Here is a 20,906-nt window from a genome sequence, read left to right on the forward strand (position 1 = left end):
ATCCCAGGTCACTCAGCAGACCTTTATGGGAGTTTTCTGACTGTCCAAGAGAGAATCTGCTTGGAAGTCTGGCATCAAAGACTTAAAGGATGATTATGTAATAAGAAAGCTAGATAGGTCAACACATTTTCAAGTAAGACAAAGAACCCTGATCTTAAAATCTGAGCACTGGGTTCAAACTGTGCCTTTGTCACTTGTACCGACTCAGACAATTTACATAACCTTCCTGGGCAGTATCTTTAAAATGACTTCTGGGGCAGCTAGGTGGTGCAGTGAATAGATCACCAGCCCTGGAGTCAGGAGGACCTGAGTTCAAATCCAACCTCAGACACTTAACACAAGAACTAGCCCTGTGACCTTGGGCAAGTCACTTAACCCCAATTGCCCTCCAAAAAGCAAAAATAAATAAATAAATGAAATTACTTCTGGGGCACAGTATGTCTCTAAGTCTACAATCCCAGGAAAGTCCCTTTTCTGTCACATTGAGCACCTAGCAGGATGCCCCTGGGCAAACAGATCCACTGCAGCTCTCTGGGTGCATCCAACAAGCATTTAGTGGGTGGGAAGTGGGGGGAGAAGAATACTACATACAAAGTGCTGGGGAGAAGGGAATAAGCATTTTTTTAAACACCTGCTATACGCTAGGCAGCATGCAAAGCTCCTCGTTTGATCCTATCAACAACCCTGCAAAGTAGATGGTATCAATATCCCCCTCTTACAGTTGAGGAAACTGAGGCAGAGGTTAAAACATCTAGTATGTGTTTTAGGTCATATCTGAACTCCGATCTTGCTGACTCCAAGGTCAGCGAATCTATCCACCATACCACTTGTCTCGGCTCAGTTCCATAAACATTTAGTAACAGCCCACCAGTAAGACAAAAAAAAAAAAAATCAAGTTCGTCCTTAAAGAGCTCTTCCCTCCTGGCCTCCGACCACCGATCTCCCGAGCGGCCTTTAAGTCCCAGCCAAAACCCCACCCTGTACAGGAAGTCTTCCCTATCCCCTCTTAATTCCCGGGCTCCCCGCCGCCCCCCTCGCCCCTTTACCCACTCATCCTGTACATAGCTCACTTTATACGTATTTGTGCGCGTGTAGTCTCTCCCCTCGGATTGCAAGCCCCCTGAGGCCAAGTGCTGTCTCGACTCTCTGAATCCCCGGCTCTTACACAGAGCCTGGCACGTAGTAGGCACTTAATTAATGTGTATTGATTGGTTGATACTACTTGTTTTCTCGTCTGTATAAATAGTCCCCTATCTACTTAGCAGGATTTTGCACTAAGTGAGTGTAAGGGTGTAAACAGCACTTCTTGGTCCTTAACCAAAGCTTGCTGTTTGTTTATTTGTTTGATTGATTGACTGACGGATTGAAGAAGATAAGCACAGAATCACCCAGTCCTTCCGAAAGAGAAGGGATTCCAGCCCCACCCCACAATGGCAGACCAGAGTTGAGAGCACGTGCTCACACTACTGGGCTAAGAGATAAACGACCTGCGGGGGATGGTGGCAGGGAACCATTGGGCGGGGAGCTCCGGAATCCCGAGCTGCTCGCGTGCGCGTGCGCGCGACCCGAGCCTCCCTCTCTATTCTGCGGGACTGCGCGCCCTCTGGGTGGGGGTGGGAGGGATTGGGATTAAGCAGGGGGCGGGGCTCCAGGGCAGCTGACTTTTGTGGGTCAGGTGATCACCGGCCCGGAAGGGAATTGCGTTTTGCCAGCCCCGGACCCCCCACTCCCATCCCCCTACCCCGGGCCGTAGTCCCAGTCCCTCGGCCCCGGGAGTCACGCGGACCCCGGCGGCAGCGGCGGCAGCATCAGGGCAGCTGCCTTTGCACAGCCTGACCATGGCGTGGACCAAGTACCAACTGTTCCTGGCCGGGCTTATGCTGATTACCGGCTCCATCAACACCCTCTCGGCCAAGTGAGTTGGGGGGTAGGGGACCCCCCACCCCTGGGGTCGGGCCTTGGGCCGGGCTGGCGCGGGGAGGACGGGGCACCGCATCCAGTCCTCCTCCAGAGCTTCGAGATGAACCCGCTGAGAGGCCTCGGAGTGCGCCGGAGAGAGCCGGAGCGTCCGGGTTCGAATCCCCCTCTGCCTCTAGCCCACTTCGGGCAAGCCGCTTCCCATTTCTGGGCCTCAGTTTCCTAGTCTGTAAAATGAGGTTGGAAGAGATGATTGATGAGTCCCCTGCCAGTGTTTGTTCCTCTGGTATCCCCTCTGCCTTTTATGTGGCCTCCGGAGCCTCCAGCCTGTTGTTAAGTCTTTTTTCAGTTGGGTCCCATTTATCACCCCATTTGGGGTTTTCTTGGCAAAGGTACTGGAGCGGTTTGCCATCTCCTTCTCCAGCTTATTTTACAGATGGGGATCTGAGACAAACAAGGTTATGTGACTTGCCCAGGGTCACACAGCTAGGCAGTGTCTGAGGCCAGATTTGAACTCAAGAAGATGAGTCTTCCTGACTCCAGGCCCAGTTCTTTATACGCTTCAACACCTAGCTCCTTATCTGCTTGTAATATATTACATCGTTGCTAACCCCCTTCACTTCCAAAAACTTTTTTGTGTGTGCCCTGTTTTGTGGTGTATTTATTTAAAAGTGTATGCCCTACTGTATAGGTTGTCTCTTCCCCAGTAGAATGTAAGTTTCTTGATGGAAGCATTACTTGGTTTTTACTTTACTACCATAGCAGGCCTATTATATGCCTGCCTAGTTCATTTGTGTTGAATGGAATTCCAGATCTTGGTCCTCCAAACTGTGTTGGGAGGAGGCCAATTCATGTGCAGGATTCTAGGCCCACAAAGATTGTTTCACTGGGGTTAATTAGAAAGTGCCTTGCCTTTTGGCGGCTTGAGTTTCGACATAAATAAAATGGGTATTGGTGGTTAAGACCTTTGCCCTTAGAAGAGAGGGGTGATGAAATGAATATTGAGCTTGCTTTTTCAAAATGAAAGCAGCACTTGTTGAGGGAGGGAACATCTGACTTCTGTGTAAGGTTCATCTTTTTAGCTAGAGCTAGAAAGGCATTGGAAAGACATAGTCCAACTCCCCTTGTTTTGAAGACATGGAAACTGAGTCCCAAAGAAGCACAATCACTTGGCCAAAATCACAAAGTTAATAAGTACTTGATTCAATTTTACAAACATTGGTTAAGCACCTGCTATATGTGATAAAGTGCTGAAGTTTCAAAAATTTATCATTTATGTTTTAACACAGATATTTCTGCACTCTAAATGGTAAGACTAGCATCCTGGCTTTGTAGGGGAAGGAAAGACAGAAGGCAAAAAAGTTAGGGTTTTAGAATTCCTTCCTTTCCCTGTCACTTTGGCCATGCAGGGATGCTTGAAATTGGTGTACTCCATTATCCCTTATCACTTGTGTTGGGGATAAGGCCTGTAAAAAAATTCCCCTCACTACTTTTCCCACAGATTTCCAAGGCTTTGAATTATTTGTCATCTAACATTGGGCTAATACAATTCTTTTAAAAAGCTCTAAACAAGTAGAGTGGTCTAGTAGGAAGCAAGGAAATCCCTGATCACGAAAAAGGGAAGGTGATTTTGTCTGCCTTTGTTGCCTTTATCTACCAGTCAGTCCTGTTGAGTTAGCTTCCCAAATTGGAGGATAACCTTTGATCCTATCCCTGGTGGTTTCTGGTGTGAGGAATCTCACATTGTAATTATACTTCTCATTTGCACAGTTTCACAGTTTTCAGTGTCCTTATTTCCATAATCTCATATGATCTTCATAATTTCTTGGGGGGATAGGCTGGGCTGGGATTATACCCCTTTTACAGATGAAGAAACTGAGGTTTAGAGAAGTTCAGTAACCTAAGTAAGCAGCAGAACTGGGTGGGACTGGAGCCCAGGCTTTCACTTACTAATCTTTCTGCTGCATCATCTTCCCACCTACACAGGAGACATTAGTTCAAAGCTGTGAACACAGAGCAGTGGTTTCAAGGCCAGTTAGAAACTGTGGGGGTAATGAGACACTTCCCAAGAACAGAAGACAGGGGAAGAGCTTGGCAGATCGCAGTTTAAATTTCCAGCCTGATGGTTGATATACAGAAATCAGGCTGTAATGCAAATAATTTGGCTTAGGAAGAACATGGGGGTGAATCTTGATTGATTAATGTTCTAAGCCATATCTTTAGGGACACCCCGACATAACCCTCCCTCAAAAAATCAGACAGACATGCTCCACTTGAAACAGAAACAAACTCAAGAACTCTCCCAACAAACTACATCTGGAGACTGAGTCTACTACATTGCTCCCCTAGACCCAAGCATCAGATCCTCTCTATCCTCACTACTCTATCATATCAAGAAGTCCCTTGCTAGCAGCTATAAAGAATTCCCCTGGAGAGCCATTCTGACCTGTTGGTCCCAAATTACTCAGTTCATTGTGGTAAGGTAAAAAGCACAAGTTTTGGAGTGGCAGCACCTAACTTTGAATAACAGCTCTTCCAAAGTCTCTGCATGCCTTTGCTAAGTCACTTCCCTTCTTTTGACCTCAGTTTCCTTGTCTATGAAATAATGGGGTTAAGCTAAATGGTGTCTGAGGTCCCTTCCTGCTCTAAATTTATGATTCTCTGATTCCCCTTGCTCCCAGAAGGATGTCCCAGAGTCAAGATTAGCAATTCCATTCCCTTTAACTGGGTCTCACTCAAGATCCCAGGCTTCCTTCTCTACCACTGTTCTCTTCTTGTGTCCCCTGTCCACAGAAGAAAGAGGAATTCCACTCCACAAAACTTTAATAAGTAACACATTTAAATGCTGTTTTTTTTCTTACAACTGAGATGTGTATTGTTCAGTCATTTCAGTCACATCCAACTCTTCTTGGCAAAGATACTAGAGTGCTTTGCCATTTTCTCCTCCACCTCATTTTACAGATGAGGAAACAGATGAGGCAAACAGGGTTGAGTGACTTCCCAAGGGTCACACAGCTAAGAAGTGTCTTGAGACCAAATTTGAACTCAGGAAGAGGAGTCTTCTGGACTTCAGGCCCCAATGCACTATCCACTGTGCCAAGTAGCTGGAGGTTATTATCAACCCTGCCTCACAGAGGGAGCAAGTAAAGCCTAGATGGGTTCCTAAGGTCCTGAAACTGGAGCTAGAAGGAACCTCATGCTCTCTAGTTTGACTCTCTCATGTTACAGATGAGGAAACTGAGACCCAGAGAGGTGAAGTGATTGCCCAAGGTCACCCAGCACAGAGGAGGTGAAGGGGCTTGCCTATGATCACATGCCCTGTAAGTGCAGAGCAGACATTGGAACCCTGATCTTCTTATTCCAAGTTCTGTGTTCTTTCAGCTATATCACTGGGATCAAATGCAAATAGAAATGAGGGCCACTAAAGCATATATAAAGATCCCTACAAGTCACATACTGACTCAGAAAGCTACATATTAATGTTTTCCGTGTTGCATTTTTATTTATTTTATTAAATATTTAATGTTAATATTACATTTTAATCTAGTTTGGGCCAGAGCAGCCAGGAGGCACTGACCCTAAAGTCAGGAAGACTCATCTTCCTGAGTTAAAAATCTGGTCCCAGAGATTCACTAGCTGTGTGACCCTGGGCAAGTCACTTAACCCTGTTTGCCTCAGTTTCTTCATCTAATGAGCTGAAGAAGGAAATGACAAACCACTCCCATATCTCTACCAAGAAAACCCCAAATGAGGTCACAAAGAGTTGGACATGACTGAAAAACAACTGAACAACTAGTTTGGGCCATACTTAATAGTGTTGTGGGCCACATGTTTGATACATCTAGGCCAGGGGTGGGGAACCTGTGACCTCGAGGCCACCTGTGGCCCTCTAGGTCTTCAAGTGTGATATCAGGTGGCCTTGAGGCTGCAGGTTCCCCACCCCTGATCTAGGTTATGCCACAGTTGCATTTTTTTGTAAGTAAACACATTTACTTCTGCTAGGCCAACAAATCTTTCACATTGTTTTAGCCTGTCTTCCCTGGGGCCAGAGCCCTTGGGTTCTGCCTTTATCTCAGCCCCAGCCCATTAAGCACTAGGCAGAAGGCTAGTGGGGGGGGGGGCAGTTCTACTGCCCAAAGGAACACTGGCAGAGCCTGTTCTGAGTGAGAATTTGTTCTTCTGAAAAGCCCTTTCTCTCCTTCCCCTAATCTGACCCTAGCAGTGAGGTCTCAGGGATACAACCCAAAGAAGAAAGAAAACTGGAGGACACAGATTTCAAAGAATGTCAAGGTTTGACAGGACCTTGCTGGTTCTCTAGGCCAATCCTTTCATTTGTCAAGTCATTTGGTCAGTCAGTAAACATTTATTAAGTGCCTACTATGTTCAAGGTACTGTTAAGCACAGGGGATAAAAAAAAAAAGGCAAAAGATAGTCCCTGCCCTTAAGGAGCTTACAGTCCAATAGAGGAGTCAACATACAAATAAATATATACAAAGCAAGCTCTATGCAGAATAAATAGGAAATAGCAGAGAGAAGGTACTGTAATTGAGATGGGTTGGGGAAGGCTTCCTATGGAAGGTAGGATTTTAGTTGAGATTGAAAGGAAGTCAGGGAGGTCAGTAGTCAGAACAGAGAAAGGAGAGCATTCCAAGCATGGGGGACGACCAGAGACAATGCCCAGGAGATTGGTGTCACTGGATCTGGTAGTACAAGTTGGGGAATAAGATGTAAGAAGACTGGAAAGGTAGGAGGGAACTAGGGTTATGAAGGGCTCTGAATGCCTTTTTTTTTTATAAGCAATCGGGGGTTAAGTAACTTGCTGAAAGTTATTTCTGGGTGTGGTGCTGAATATCTGAGCCCGGATTTGATCCAGGTCATCCCAACACTGGAGCCGGTGCTCTTACTCGCTGTGCTACCTGGCCGCCCCGAGGAGCTCTTCTGTAAACCTTTCAATCACAGAATTTTGACCAGCTCTATTATTTAATGGGACACCTGTACTCAAACCTAATGCTCTGTCCTCTGAGCCAAGTCAAGCCAGCCACTTCCTTACTCTTTCTCCTGGGCACCACTGTCTTTTCCTCTAACCCCTACCATGCCTGTTGCCCCAAGGGCCATGATTGAAGGAAAATAGACCTTGCGCTGAAAGAGGCCAGTTAGTCTAAAACTCTCATTACAAATGAGGAAACTGAAGCTCAGGTAGGTTAAATGACTTGCCAACAGTGGAAGATAGGCAGGGTTTGCGCCTGTGGCACAGACCTTAACTCTTGAACAGGGAACAATTGTTTATTTTCCTTCCCTCTCTCCCCCTTCTCCTCTGTGAACACACATAAATCCTGACCCTTTCAGAACGAAAGCAGCTTTTGCCCTCCTGACTCCCCTACAGACTAGGATCAGCTCAGGTAAGATGGGTGAGCGTTTGTGAGGGTTGACGGGGGGGCAGGGGGGGGGTGGGGAGGGGGCGCGGGGCAGAAAGGCTTTGGCCTGGGAGTTCATTGGATCATAGCATTCATAAGTGGAAGGGAGCTTAGGGATCATCAAATTTCTCAGAACCCATAACTTTAATAAAAGGATTTGTTCTATAAAACTTGGACTCAGTCAAAAGGCTGCAACCGAGGACCTAGAAGGCCACAGATCTCAGATCCTCCTCTGCTGGATCATACTGAGTCATCTGCCTTTCACTCTCTTCCCCAGAAGCCCAGACCAATACAAAGCCCAACATTTTTCAGAGGAACTGAGCCAGGGGAAGTGACTATTTGAGCTCTCTCTGCCTCACCACCTTGTATCCCACCAGTGAATATCTGCTATTTCTGGCTACTTCCCCAGGGAGTCAGCGTCTTCTGCCACGTGTGTGACTTAATGGGCCACGACCTTACCAGCTCTTTGGAGGCAGTGATGATAATAGTAATAAGCGGATGTTTTTAAAGCACTTTAAAGTTTTGGAAACATTTTATGTCTGTTATCTTATTTGGTCTTCACAACAAGTACTAACTACATAGCATTATCATCCTAATTTTACAATTGAGGCAGCTGAGGCTAAGGGAGCCTATATGTGACTTGCCCATGCAGATGTCAGGGGCTGGACTTGAACCTTGGCTTCTCTTGACTCTGAAGTTTAACCTTCTTGCTATTATCCCACCTCTCAGGGTGGCACCAGTCCTCCTGCTCTGAGACCATTCAGTCCAGCTTGACCCAGAAAACCCTTCACACTAGCCATCCCATACAGACCCTCCCAGAGGACAAGGAGAAGAGGATGGGTAGCTGCCATAGCTTTGGCTGGCTTCTGGACACATGAACAGGGCTAGAATTAGACGTGGGATCTGTTCCTGAAGTGCTGTGTGACCATAGGCAAACCACCCCCTTCTGTGGGCTTCACTTTATCTGAAAAGCAACGAGGTTGGTCTAGATGACTTCTGGGGCTCCTTCAAGGTCTACTATGCTATAATTGTGGACAGAAGCAGGACATTTAGCCCAGGATTGTTGCCACTCCTAGGACTAATGCCTATTATACCAATTTGACTGTGCTCTCAGGATCCAGGTGTCCCTGAGACTGAGATGAAAAGATAACCTGGTATAATGGAAGGAGTGAGGGCAGCTAGGTGTTGCAGTGGATAGAAAGCCAGTTCTGGAGTCAAGAAAACCTGAGTTTCAAATCCAGCCTCTGACATTACCTAGCTGTGACCCTGGGCAAGTCACTTAACCCTGTTTGCCTCAGTTTCCTCATCTGTAAAATGAGCTGGAGAAGGAAATACTCCAGTATCTCTACCAAGAAAACCCCAAATGGGGTCAGGAAGAATCAAATGATTGAAACAAGTAAACAACAGTGGAAGGAGCACCATATTTGGAATAAGAGAACACAAATTCACATCCTGGATCTGCCACTTATTGGGCAGGCCACTTAACTTGGGGGTGGGGGGATAGAAGGGTGTTCAGCTTCCTCATCCGTAAAATAAGGAGGCTGTACTGAATGACCTATAAGAATTCTGACAGTTCTAAATTTATAATCCTGTGATCAAGAACAAAAACATCAGTCATGTTCAGGGCACCATGACTGATTTCCTAGCAGCCCTAGATTTACTACAAGACTGACATGCCAGGACTGGGAATGAGTAGGCCAAAGAGGACTCCCAAGGACTCTGCCATTGCCAGAAAGCTGGCATTGGGCATAGCAGGTTTTTTTTGTTTTTTTTTCCTTTTTCAAATGCTTTATTAACTTCTGATTTACATCATTAATTTCCACCAGATTTTGAGTTACAGATTTTCTCCCCGTTTTTCCCCTACCCACCACCCTAGAATAGCAGTCCCACAGGATATCCCCTCCTCCAATCTGCTCTCTCCCATATCTTCTCCCATACCCCCTTAGACTTTTCCAGTAAGGCATGGTGGATCTCTATGCCCCAGTGCCTGTATATCTTCTTTCCCAATTACATGTAAGATAGTATTAATAATAGTATATGTGTATATATAATTTTAAACATTTGATTTTAAAACTTTGGATTCCAGATTCATTACCTTCCTCCCTTGTCACTCACCCTTACTAGGAAGATAAGCAGTTCAGTATAGATTGTACATGTGTAGCTAATGCAAAACATTAACATAGTAGATATATTGTAAAAGACTGACTATATTTCCTTCCCTCCTATCCCACCACCCACTTGTTCTATTCTCTGCTTTGATCCCTTCCCTTTTCAAAAGTGAGTGCTTCCAACTTCCCTCCCCTTAGCCTGCCCTCCCTTCCATCATTCCCCCCTCTCATCCCCTTCTCCACTGCCCCCTCTCATCCCCTTCTCCACTGAATGACCATATTTTCCCCTGAAAGATGATACTCAGTTTTGCTGGGTAGGTGATTCTTGGTTTTAATCCCAGCTCCTCTGCCCTCTGGAATATCCTATTCCAGGCCCTTCGATCCCTCAGTGTAGAAGCTGCCAGATTCTGGGTTATCCTGATTGTGTTTCCATAATATTCAAAATGTTTCTTCCTAGCTGCTCGTAATATTCTCTTCTTGATCTGGGAATTCCGGAACCTGGCTATAATATTCCTAGGAGTTTTTGGGATCTTTTTCAGGAGGTGATTGGTGGGGGCATAGCAATTTTAAGATCTGGAGACTTAGTTTTTTTGTTATTATCAATTAAAATATTTAATATTAATATTATTAACCTTGGCATCTGATTTGGGCATGTCACAACCTCCATGGACCTCAGTGTCTGCATCTCAAAATTGAAGGGATTGTACTAGGTTCTAAAGTCTCTTAAATCCCAATAATTACATATTTTATTTACATATTAAATAATTATATATTCATAATTGCAGTTTAATAACTAACATTACTATTGCACTTAAGGTTTACAGAGTACAATTATTTAAAGCAAGAGTCCCATGACATGACTAGGGTCAATATTATGAGCCCCATTTTACAAATGAGGAAACTGAGGCTCGGGATAAATCATTTATCTGGGATCACTTAACTAATGTCCAAGCTGGGACGTGAGCCAAAGTCTCCTGATTCAGAGGCCAGTGCTTTTTCTATTGCATCATGCTTTGTGGAACCTCTGCATCATTCCCCATCTCTATGGGGGAGTCAGGGTACCCAGTGTCCATAATTAAGCAGAAACAACCCAGAAACCCTCAACTTGGCTCTAATCATCTGTCACTGGAAACTGAAAGGAGTGATGGAGTGGCACGCCCTGCTGACACCCAATCCCTGAGGAGGCCAGGGCCTACACCTTAGGGGCTGATACAAAAAGATCCCTTTTCCCTGCCCTGGGAATATTGCCAGCATATTCATCCCTCTGTCTGGCCAGTCCAGGCAAGCCCCATTCATGGGAGATTGTCCGTGAGTGCTGAAAGAAAGTGCCAGGGAATAGTCTGCAGGTCTCTGGCTAGTCATGTTGATGGGGATTTCCAGCTCCATCTTAGAACCAGACATTCTCCTAAGCATCCCAGACCCTGCAGCAGCAGGGTTAAGTCCTAAACCCTCTCCTCTGTTCTATCCCAGGAGCATACCCAAGTCTGGAAAAAGAGGGAGGGGTGCCAGGTGAGAGCTCCTGAGCAGGAGAACCAAGTAGGCAGGGGTCCTGCTTTTCCATCCTGCCCATCCTTTCCCCATGCTCCTTGAAAGACCCTTTCAGGGGTTGTGTGATGATTTGGGGCTGAGAAATGATTATACCCACACACTTCCTGTGTTTTCTTTTTTGTCAGCAAAGCTGGAAACAGGTTGGGACTTACTCTGGGCAACCTGCCCAAGTGACACTTCTGGTTGATCTGCAGCTTAGACCCATTTCCCTTTTCTCCCCTGGTCAGAGAGGAGCCAAGAGTCAGCAGGCCAGAGACTTGGGTTTGTCAGGCAGGGGACCCAGGTATAGCAGAGACCAAAGCCCTGGCTTCTAGGCCCTGCTGTGCTAAGTGGCACTTGAACCAATCACGTCATCTGTCTGGGACTCAGTCCCCTCCTGTATGAAATGAGGAGGTTAGACTCAACTCATTGTCATTGAAGTATACTATAGACCACCTGGACAGAAAGGAAACAGATTAGTTTGAGAAACAATTGCACACCTGACAGAGGTACGAGATGTAGTGATGGGAGGGGAAAAGAGGGCCAGGAGGCTTTGATTATCCAGGCATCTGCTGGAATGCTCTCTGGCAGAAGCAGAACAGCTAATAATTTCTTGACTCGCCTGTTGAAAACTTAATTCTTTAAAAAGCAGAAGAACCAAAAAGGAAAAATTCTGTTCTCAATCTGATTCACACTTACAGAGATAACCTGGTTGCTGGGGAGGAAATTAGAGGATCACTGGTGGGGGGGAACAGGTAGGTGACCCCTCCATCATAGAATTTGTGATAGAGAAAGAGAGGAAATGGGGCATAATCTGACAAACACCCTCGATTTGAGGAAAGCAGTTTTCAGAGGAAAGATAGTTTCCCATGGAGCAAAATGCTTTAGGACAATCAGACCACAACGATGATGGAAGGTGCTAAAGCTACAAAGAGAAAGTTTCCAGTGAGGAGGAAAAGCAGAATTTGTCTAAGGAAACTGATGCGGAGGCAAAGGGAACTCCTCAACCCGCTTGGATTTTTAAGACATGTACAGGGTATAGAGGTATGTGGCCCAGGCCTGCAGAAACGTTGTCAGGGTCTCTAAAGCTTGAAAGGAGCTAAGACTGGCAAGATAAGATGAGGACAATCTGGGGATTGGGGCGGGGTTAAACTCTCTTGGGAGTAAGATCAGAGAAGGAGAGAGGCTTTTGCTTGGGGTGGATGGGATGATGATCACTGACAACAGAGAAAGCAGACCTGCCCAGTTCTTGGTTTGCTTCTGTTTTCCCTACAAAGGAGAACAACCTTTTCCTGGAAACGAGAGGACGAGAATGAGGAAGAGGCAGTGGGATACCAGGAGAAGAGAGCAGAGGTCTGCCCTGCCTGGAGTCAGGGCGCCTGGCCCAGGGGGCTGCATCCTTGGGTTTTTGTAGTCCTAGCAGATATGAGGACTGAGCCACTGTCAGTCGTACTGGAAAGAGCCCATAATGGGAGAGGGGAGCACAAGCCTGGAGGAGGCCTATAAATCTGCCTTAGATTGCTGAGAAATGCCTAAAATGGATCATCAAAGGGATGATTGGTGAGCATCTAGAAGGGAAGTGATGATCCCAGAGAGCCAGCGTGGCTTCATCAAGTGTGAATCACACCAGATGAACCTCATTTCCTTCTTTTGATGATTTTCTTAAGCCAGTAGATGAGAAAAGTGCTGTGATTATGATCTGTAGATTTTGGCAAAACTTTTGATAAACTATCTCTACTATTTTTGTGGAGAATATGAAGAAGTGGATTAGATGCTAATACTATCAGATGGCTTCAGAATGCATTGGGTGACTGATATCTTTAACAACTCAGTGTTGCTGAGTTGGGAGTTCTCAAAGGAAGAAGCTGGGGGTGCTGCTGTGCTTGTCCCAGGGCCTCCTATAAAAGGCATTCAATGATACGCTCCTCAGCTTTGCAGATGACACCAAGCTTGGAGGGAGAGCAAACCCACTGAATGACAGTTAGGATACAGAAGGATCTCGACTGGAGCTTTGGGCTAAATTTACTAAGATGAAGAGTGGGCTTCACAAAGTATAAAATGGGAAAGACATGGTTAGATCAGTTATTAGAGTATTTAATGGACCAAGACAAGACTGTGGTATGATCGTGGCAGCCCAAAAGGCTAATGCAGTCTTGACCTTCATTAAGAGGTACATAGGTTCCAGGAATAGGGAAGTGACAATCTGACTGTATTGGGCTCTCATCAGACCTCGTCAGGAATAGTGTATTCAAGTATGAACACCATGGCTTAAGGAAAACATTGACAAACTGAAGGAATACCCAGGAAAAGGCCACCAGGATTCTGAAGGGCCTTGAATTCATGTCCTACAAGGACTGGTTGAAAGAACTGGGGATCTTCAGGCTGGAGAAGAGAAGACTCTGAGGGGACCTATGTAATAACAGTCTGCAGGCATTTGAAAGGCCATCATGTAAAGGAGCCCTTAGATTTGCTCTTGGTGGCCCCCTGGAGGCAGAACCCTTAAAATTCCCCAGCATTTGGTGGAAGGTGAAAAGAGGCAGAAGCAGAATGAAGAGGTCACATAGAGGCCCGGTGCCACGTGTGAGCTCTGGTAGAGCAGGGATTCCTTTCAGGCCTAGATTGACCTAGGTGGCTGCAGAGGTCCCTTCCTGTTGTCCAGTTCTCCAGTTCTGTGGTTCTGAACCAGGTGAGCTCTAAGCTCCTTTTCAGTCCCCTATTAACAATAATATAGCACTCTTAAGGTTTGCAAAACACTTTCCATACATTAGCTTATTTGAGTCTCGAAAGAATACTGTACGTTGGATCTTGTCTTAACCCTATTTTACAGCAAAAGAAACTGAAGCTCAGAAAGAGCTGGTGCCTTGCCCAGCGTCGCACAGCCTAGTCAATGTCTGAGGAAAGATTTGAACTCGGGTCTTCCTGATGGCAGCCACAGCTCCCTGATCTCTGCTCTTATCCCCAGGACCTGCTCCCCAGACCTCTGTGGTGCAGAAGCATTCTTAGAAATCTGCTTTACTGTTTCATCTGACCAAAACCTTAAGTCACTAGCTCTCAGCCTCTTTGTCTCCCGTGAGCTAGGTACCAGGGGAATAATACCTACACGCTAGTAATGCCCAGGTGGTCACTATCTCCTAAATATAGAGCCGGCTTTGCCAAACCCAGTTCCTCAAAGCTTGACTCCACTAATTGCCTGCTCTATGTCTACACCTGTGCTGAGTGCTGTGGTTCAAACAAAGGATTAGAAGACACAGTCCTTACTCTGAAGAGTAACCATTTTCTTTTTGAGATGATATTTTATGAAACCATACTTGAGTCATTGGCCAATAAAGCAAACCAGGAAACTGTTTGGATTGTATGCTGTGACATGTAGCATAGCTACGGTACCAGAGGGATTTCAGAAGAGGGAGCAATCCTGATGCCCTCAGGAAGGCTGGGAAAGTACCTTAGTCGGACAAGACCAGTGTTCCAGTCCCAGCGTCTCCTCTTACCAGCTTTGTCACTTGAGGAAGGAGCGTAACCTTTCTGAACTTAGAAAGTGGAGACAATCCTTGCACTGTCTACCTCACAGGGCCTGTATGAGGATGAAGCAAAATAACAATCAAGACATTTTCAACTATAAAGTGCTCCCGTAACTTACCATCAGCTTTGCTTAGCATTTTGCTAAATACCTTCCTAGTATACTCTTCTATCTTGTTTTGTACCGTATAGTAGGCCACGTAGGCCTTGTGGATAGATAGATTGCTGGGCTTGGGGCCAGGAAGATGAGTCCGAATCCTGTCTCTGACACTTAGTAGCTTTGAGAGCCTGGACAAGTGATTTAGCCTCTCAACCTGTTTCCTTTTTTGTAAAGTAGGGCTAATACCTCACAGGATAGTTGTAAGGACCAAGTAAAACAACATATGAAGCATTTCTCGAATCTTAAAGTGCTATAGAAATGTAGGCTATGAGTGGCACTCATTCTGGAGGCATGTTATTGCCTCAGCTGTCAGGTCCTTGACAGCGGAGACTAGGTAGACTAATCAGTACTTAATGCTTCTTTACTGAATTGGGTTGAATAGGGAGCATAGCAGCCTCACCAATCAATGCCATTCTTCTTTCTTCCAGATGGGCTGACAACTTTGTGACCGAGGGCTGTGGAGGAAGCAAGGCCCACAGCTTCCAGCATCCTTTCCTCCAGGTATCCTCTCCCAGTCCTACCTTCCCTCAAATTTTCTGTCTCTCTTGTGGCTCTGAGCTCCCATTCCTTTCTTTGGCACCCAGGGTTTGAAAGTTCCCTTCTTCCATACCATAGCCACAGAACTTTCTCTTGCTTCCAGAAGCTGAGGACTGAGTCAGACCTGACTCAGAAAGCATCATTAGTTATTCTTTTCTGTTTTGCCCTGCCCTGCTCCCAGTAGCTATGTAGAGATGCAGCAGAGCAGGAGGGTTGGCTAGCTGTCCTTGGCCAATAATAGATATGTTGAGGAAGGACCTGAACGTCAGAGAAGAGTGGGGAAAGTGACTCTTCCCCAAGCCCTGGAGCTCAAGCATCTCCATCTCCACCCCAGACCATAAAAGTACCACATCCCTCTCCTAGGGAGCCATCGCCCTTGCACCTGGGACACTGTTAAGATAAGCAGGTTGGGTCAGATGGCCTCTAATGTTCCTCCCAGCTCTAAGAGTCTGTGATTGTATTAATTCCAGGCAGTGGGCATGTTCCTGGGGGAGTTTTCCTGCCTAGCAGCCTTCTACTTACTTCAGTGCAGAATTTGGGGGCACACAGACTCTAGTGTGGAGCCCCAGCAGTCCTTCAATGCACTGCTCTTCCTGCCCCCTGCCCTCTGTGACATGACTGGGACCAGCATTATGTATGTGGGTAAGTAATAAGATCTCCTGGGCAAGGACAAGCTCTTTGAGGTATGGCAGGGTGGGACGGGAGAGTGTTTCAGCAGCAGCAGGACCCTTCCTCCCACCCTCGTTCTCTTTTCCATCTTCCAACCAAGACATATTACTATCTGTGTTCTTCTTTAGATACCCTGTGCTTTCCCAACTCCAAACCTTTGCTTATGGGATTACTTGTGCCCTTATATCCTTTCCTCCTCTACCCGTTAAATTCCTACATGTTCTTTTAATTTCCACTTAAATGTTGCCCCCTCCACAGTGCTTTCCCTATGATCACTTTTACCTTCCCTAATTCAGTAACAATTCTTTTCCCTACTTATACCTTACCATAACACTTTGCTTAGAATTTTCTTAGGTCCTTACTGTGTATTTATGTGTTACATTTCAAATGTGAAGTTCTTTTTAAACCATAAAACATTGTAAAAGTGTCAGCTGTTGTTATTACTACACCTCCTATTCCCCAAGAACAGGGCCTGGGTCTTATCTAAACTTGTACTTCCCCTAGAGCATCCTCTTAAGAAATGTTTGTTCAATTAGACTGAATTCTCCTCTTCTCTGTAGCCCTGAACATGACTAGTGCCTCCAGCTTCCAGATGCTTCGTGGGGCTGTGATAATCTTCACGGGTCTTCTCTCTGTGGCTTTCCTGGGACGAAAGCTACTGCCAAGCCAGTGGGTGGGCATCTTTGCCACAATCGTTGGCTTGGTGGTTGTGGGTCTGGCTGACCTCACGAGCAAGCATGAAGATCAACACAAGCTCAGCGATGTGATCACAGGTATGTTGGAACTGTAGTGAACAGAGCCTTCTACAGCTGGATGGTTCCCAGGGAGAGAGTCCCACGAGAGAGACTGACAAGGAAGCTAGCCTGCTGCCTCCAAGACCCAGGCACAGCAGGGCTTTCAAGGGATAGGGCAGATTGGAGTTGATGTTGAGAGTGTCTGAGCTGAAGAGAAGAAGTAGGTTTGAGTCCTGGGCCAGAGCACCACAAGGCAGCCAGCAGAGCTGTGGGCAGAACCAGATGGAAGGTGGTCAGGAATGGCCTTGGGTGTTGACTTGGCCCCACCCTGCTCTGTGACCAAGAGACCAACCCTGCCTGCCTTTTCCCTCTTCAGAGCAGTGTTACTGAGGGGATTTTTTAAAGAAAAGGAAAAAAATGATGGATATTTTAATATATTTTAAATGTTTTATTATAAACTTAACAACTCTGAACTATGGCAAATATGCATGCAAAGTAAGGAACAAAATATGAGAGCCAGACAAACAAGTAGAATCCCAGCTGGCTTTGCCTCATGGCACCTTCCAAGTCCCTCCAAAGTTCAGATGCCTCTTGCTTGTTTCCCTTTTTTGTGTTTCCATTTATAGTTGAGGTCAGTGAATGTTGTTCAGGACCTTCTAAGCTTGCCTTGCATCACTTCACTGAAGACTTTTCCATCTTGACCTGTGTCCTTTTTTGGTCTCCACCTGTCATTGCATTGATGTACTGAACTCCTAGTGAGGAGGCTCCTTCCACCAGTGCAGATCAGGAGCTGCTTTACAGCTTAGAGTCTTGGAGACTTGCCTGCAGCACTGAGAGCTTCAGGGACTTGCCCAGAGTCACAGTGATGTATGTGTTTGGCAGGCTTGGATCCCAGTCTTCTTGAGGCTGCTTCCCATCCTGGTGAAATGCCTTGTGTTCATTTATCACTCTTACATTTTGTACCATTGATAGACTCTGAACCATTCTCCAAGCATTGGATATAGAGTTGAAGAAATTATATTTAAATAGTCCTCAGTCCTAATTCTTCATTGGAAGTCATACAGGGCCCACTTATCCATCTTCTGTTCACCTTTTCCTCCAATCCCCTTCCATGGCCTCTGAAATCTGTTTTGCCCAGAAACCCTGAGGGTCTTACCCTCCCAGATTGATTTTTTTTTTGACTAAGTAAAAAAGGCTATTCTTTGCTTCATTTCTTACCTAACCTTAATAGCCAAATGGGCATTGCCTCAGTCAAACTGAGACCTGGCAAAGACCTTAGTTTAAAAAGGCCAAGGTCTCCCACTACATCTGGGGCCATCTCCGGTTGTCCTGATCCATATCTGGCCACAGAATCCATGTGGCTCTGGAGGAGAAAGTGAGACTGGTGACTTTTCAGAGCCCTCTCTCACTTATATCCAATTCACTTGCAAGTCATGGCATCACCTTCCTGATGCCATGGTCCTCTTTGAGAGCAAAAGATAAATAACAATAATCCCCTCCCATGGCCTCTGAAATCTTTCCCTCAGTGCAACTACTTTACCTCTTTCTGGTCCTCCCTCTCTAACAGGGGACCTGCTGATCATCATGGCACAAGTGATTGTCTCCATCCAAATGGTGCTGGAGGAAAAATTTGTCTACAGACACAATGTGCACCCACTTCGGGCTGTGGGTACTGAAGGTATGTTTGTGGGCAGGTGGGAAGAAAAAGAGAAGACATGGAGAGTGCATGGTGGGGAGCAGAGAGAACTTAGGGTCAGATATGGGAGGGCACAGAGAAGCATGTTGAGGAAGGGACAGAAATGAGGTGAGGTACCCAGAGAATGCTGGGAATGAGTTCTGTTTGAAAAGGTCCTTACAGCCTCTGATTATACCCTTCTCAGTTCATGTGTGAGCTGAGCATCTACTATGTGCAAAACACTGGACTAACTGTGTAGAGGACACAGTCCCTGTTCTTGTAACACAGTGAATATGGAAGGAAGGATCACTTCCATCCAGTGAGTTATCAAGGAATACATGGCAGTAGAAATGGCATGTGAGTTGACTTTAAGAAATGTGTAGAATTCTCATAGATGAAAAATGGTATGTTATAGGAAGAGGGAATAACTTAAGCAAAGGAAAACTCACAAGCAGGAAATTATGATGCCTGTCAAGGGATCGATGAGTGAAGTCTCATTAGTCCAGAGTCCAAGTTTGTTGGGAGAATTATAGGAGATAAGGCTAAAAATGTAGGTTGTATTTGGAAAATAGAAACCATGTCGAGCTTAAGTTTTTTTCTGTGGGTACTGGGGAGCCACGGAAGTTTTTTGAGCCAATGAGTGGAATAAGCAAAATGGTATTTTGAAGAGCTTTATCTGGGTGAGAGGTGCAACATGAATCACAGTGAAGGGACACTGGAAGCAGGGAAGCCAGTGAGAAAGCTACTGTGGACCAGGTAAAAAGTGATCAGAAACTAGTTGTAGTGAGAGTGGAAAGAAAGGAACAGATTGGAGAGATTTTGAGGCCTGAGACCCCAAGCTCTTCGGGAGCATTATTTAGTGAAAATCTCACATGCGTTTGGAGTTTGAGAACTCAGCACATAGTCTGTGAAAACATTCATTCCTTTGCCCCCTCATTCCTCCCCAGGGCTCTTTGGCTTTGTGATCCTCACTGTGTTGCTGATTCCCATGTATTACATTCCTGCCGGCACCTTCAGTGGGAACCCTCGGGGCATGCTAGAAGATGCACTGGATGCCTTCTGCCAGCTGGGAAGGCAGCCACTGATCATTGTGGCACTGCTGGGCAACATTAGCAGCATTGCTTTCTTCAACTTCGCTGGCATCAGTGTCACCAAGGAGATGAGTGCCACCACCCGCATGGTACTGGACAGTCTCCGTACTGTGGTCATCTGGGCACTCAGCCTGGCACTGGGCTGGGAGACTTTTCACCCGCTGCAGATCCTAGGTTTCTTCATCCTCCTGGTGGGTACAGCTCTCTACAATGGGTTGCACCAGCCCCTGCTGGCCCGTCTGCCCTGGTATCAGCCCCCAGCTGAGGATCATGAGCGGGAAAGCCTGCTCAGGGGCAACCATACTCCCATTAATGAGAACAGCTGAATTTCCACCAGGTCTACCAGTGACTGAACCCTGAATTTTAGGCTCCTTTTCCCTGAGGACAGGGATCCCTGGGATCCTCAGGAAGAACCTGGGAAATAGGGTGTCTAAGGTCCTTTCTCCCACCTTGTTGCCTTCTCCTGCAAGAAGACCCTGGATGTGCCACTGGAGTTGGAACCTAGCTCCACTGCCCTTTACTCTAACAGTATTTCTCAGCTTCCTTTGGTCCAGGACATACCCTGAAAACCTGCGGAGGACTCAGAGACCCAGGAGAAGGGCGTGGGCTCCCCTGCATCTGTCTCCAGCCTCATTATATGAAGTGATGGACTGAACCAGTCACCTGAATTGCTCTATCACAAATCCAGACTTAATATTAATCATTTCCCCTGAATCATGAACCAAGTTTAGTTTTCTAAAAAAAAAAAAAAACAACAACAGCTTCAGAACCAGACTTAAACTTGTGTATTTTCTCACACCTGTGTCCTGCTGGGTCACCTGTAGAAGGTGTCTGAGCCAGCCAGTCATGAATGCCGTGAGCTCAATGGGCATCAGGCTTCATTGATTTGGCCCTCAGATCCATCTCCATTCTTTTCTGCTTTTTCCCCTCGAAGCAGTCATAGCTCCTCGTCACGATGATGATGATGGGATGGTTCTGCTTAGGACACAGGTGTTAGTGGTTTACACTGCTGGTGACAGCTCTGTCCTGTAGTCCAGATGCCAAGGAGCACAGGCTGATTGGAGTTGGACCAGGGGTTCAGCTGGGTCTGCTGGGAATAGGGAGGAGATGCTCAGTAGCATTTTGAACTATCGCCTTTGGCATTTGGCATTTCTTTTTTAAAAGTAAAACCTAATAGAAGAGTGATCTATAATGTGTTAAGTTCAGGGTTTTGGTTTCGTTTTTGGCAGAGGGAAGTGTGAGGACTGAGTAGACCATGTCTGGGCATAGAATTCTGATGTGCTAGAGGTATAAAGAACTTTTGGCATCATCAAATCTAGTCCAGGGATACTGGGTACATCCTTTTTGCATCCTCTTCTAGAGCAAATGTGGTTTTGATAACATGTAAACTAAGACCCACAATTGAGTTGAGAAGGTTTTGGAGGATATTATATAACAGCTGGTGGGTGGGTGGGGGGGTTTCCTTCTCCTACGAGCAAGCACTTCAGTGGTTAACATTTAGTTAGACAAAACTAAGTAAAACTGCTAGAGGTGATCATGCTGTCTTGATTTTACAAAA

The 20,906-nt window shown here is 46.0% G+C and overlaps 1 protein-coding gene across 1 annotated transcript; it reads left to right on the plus strand.

Annotated features, from left to right (window-relative positions):
- The first annotated feature begins 1,699 nt into the window (after window positions 1–1,699).
- On the plus strand, window positions 1,700–20,548 carry SLC35F6 (solute carrier family 35 member F6). The gene is made up of 6 exons (XM_069072025.1): window positions 1,700–1,915; window positions 15,071–15,143; window positions 15,650–15,821; window positions 16,409–16,621; window positions 18,150–18,260; window positions 19,205–20,548. The coding sequence occupies exons 1-6, from the start codon at window positions 1,839–1,841 to the stop codon at window positions 19,672–19,674; spliced, it is 1,116 nt and encodes a 371-aa protein (XP_068928126.1). The 5' UTR covers window positions 1,700–1,838; the 3' UTR covers window positions 19,675–20,548.
- The last annotated feature ends 358 nt before the right edge of the window (window positions 20,549–20,906 follow it).

This window comes from Petaurus breviceps, unplaced genomic scaffold, assembly GCF_028583685.1.
Source record: "Petaurus breviceps papuanus isolate PSGF00001 unplaced genomic scaffold, PetGlider_PUasm1.0 90845, whole genome shotgun sequence".
In the NCBI taxonomy this organism is placed as follows: Eukaryota; Metazoa; Chordata; class Mammalia; order Diprotodontia; family Petauridae; genus Petaurus; species Petaurus breviceps.

Coding starts and splice junctions, on each gene's coding strand:
- SLC35F6 (XM_069072025.1), top strand. CDS start 1,839: ATGGCGTGGACCAAGTACCAACTGTTCCTGGCCGGGCTTATGCTGATT. Junction 15,144..15,649: donor TCCAGCATCCTTTCCTCCAG/GTATCCTCTCCC, acceptor TATTAATTCCAG/GCAGTGGGCATGTTCCTGGG. Junction 16,622..18,149: donor GCTCAGCGATGTGATCACAG/GTATGTTGGAAC, acceptor CCTCTCTAACAG/GGGACCTGCTGATCATCATG.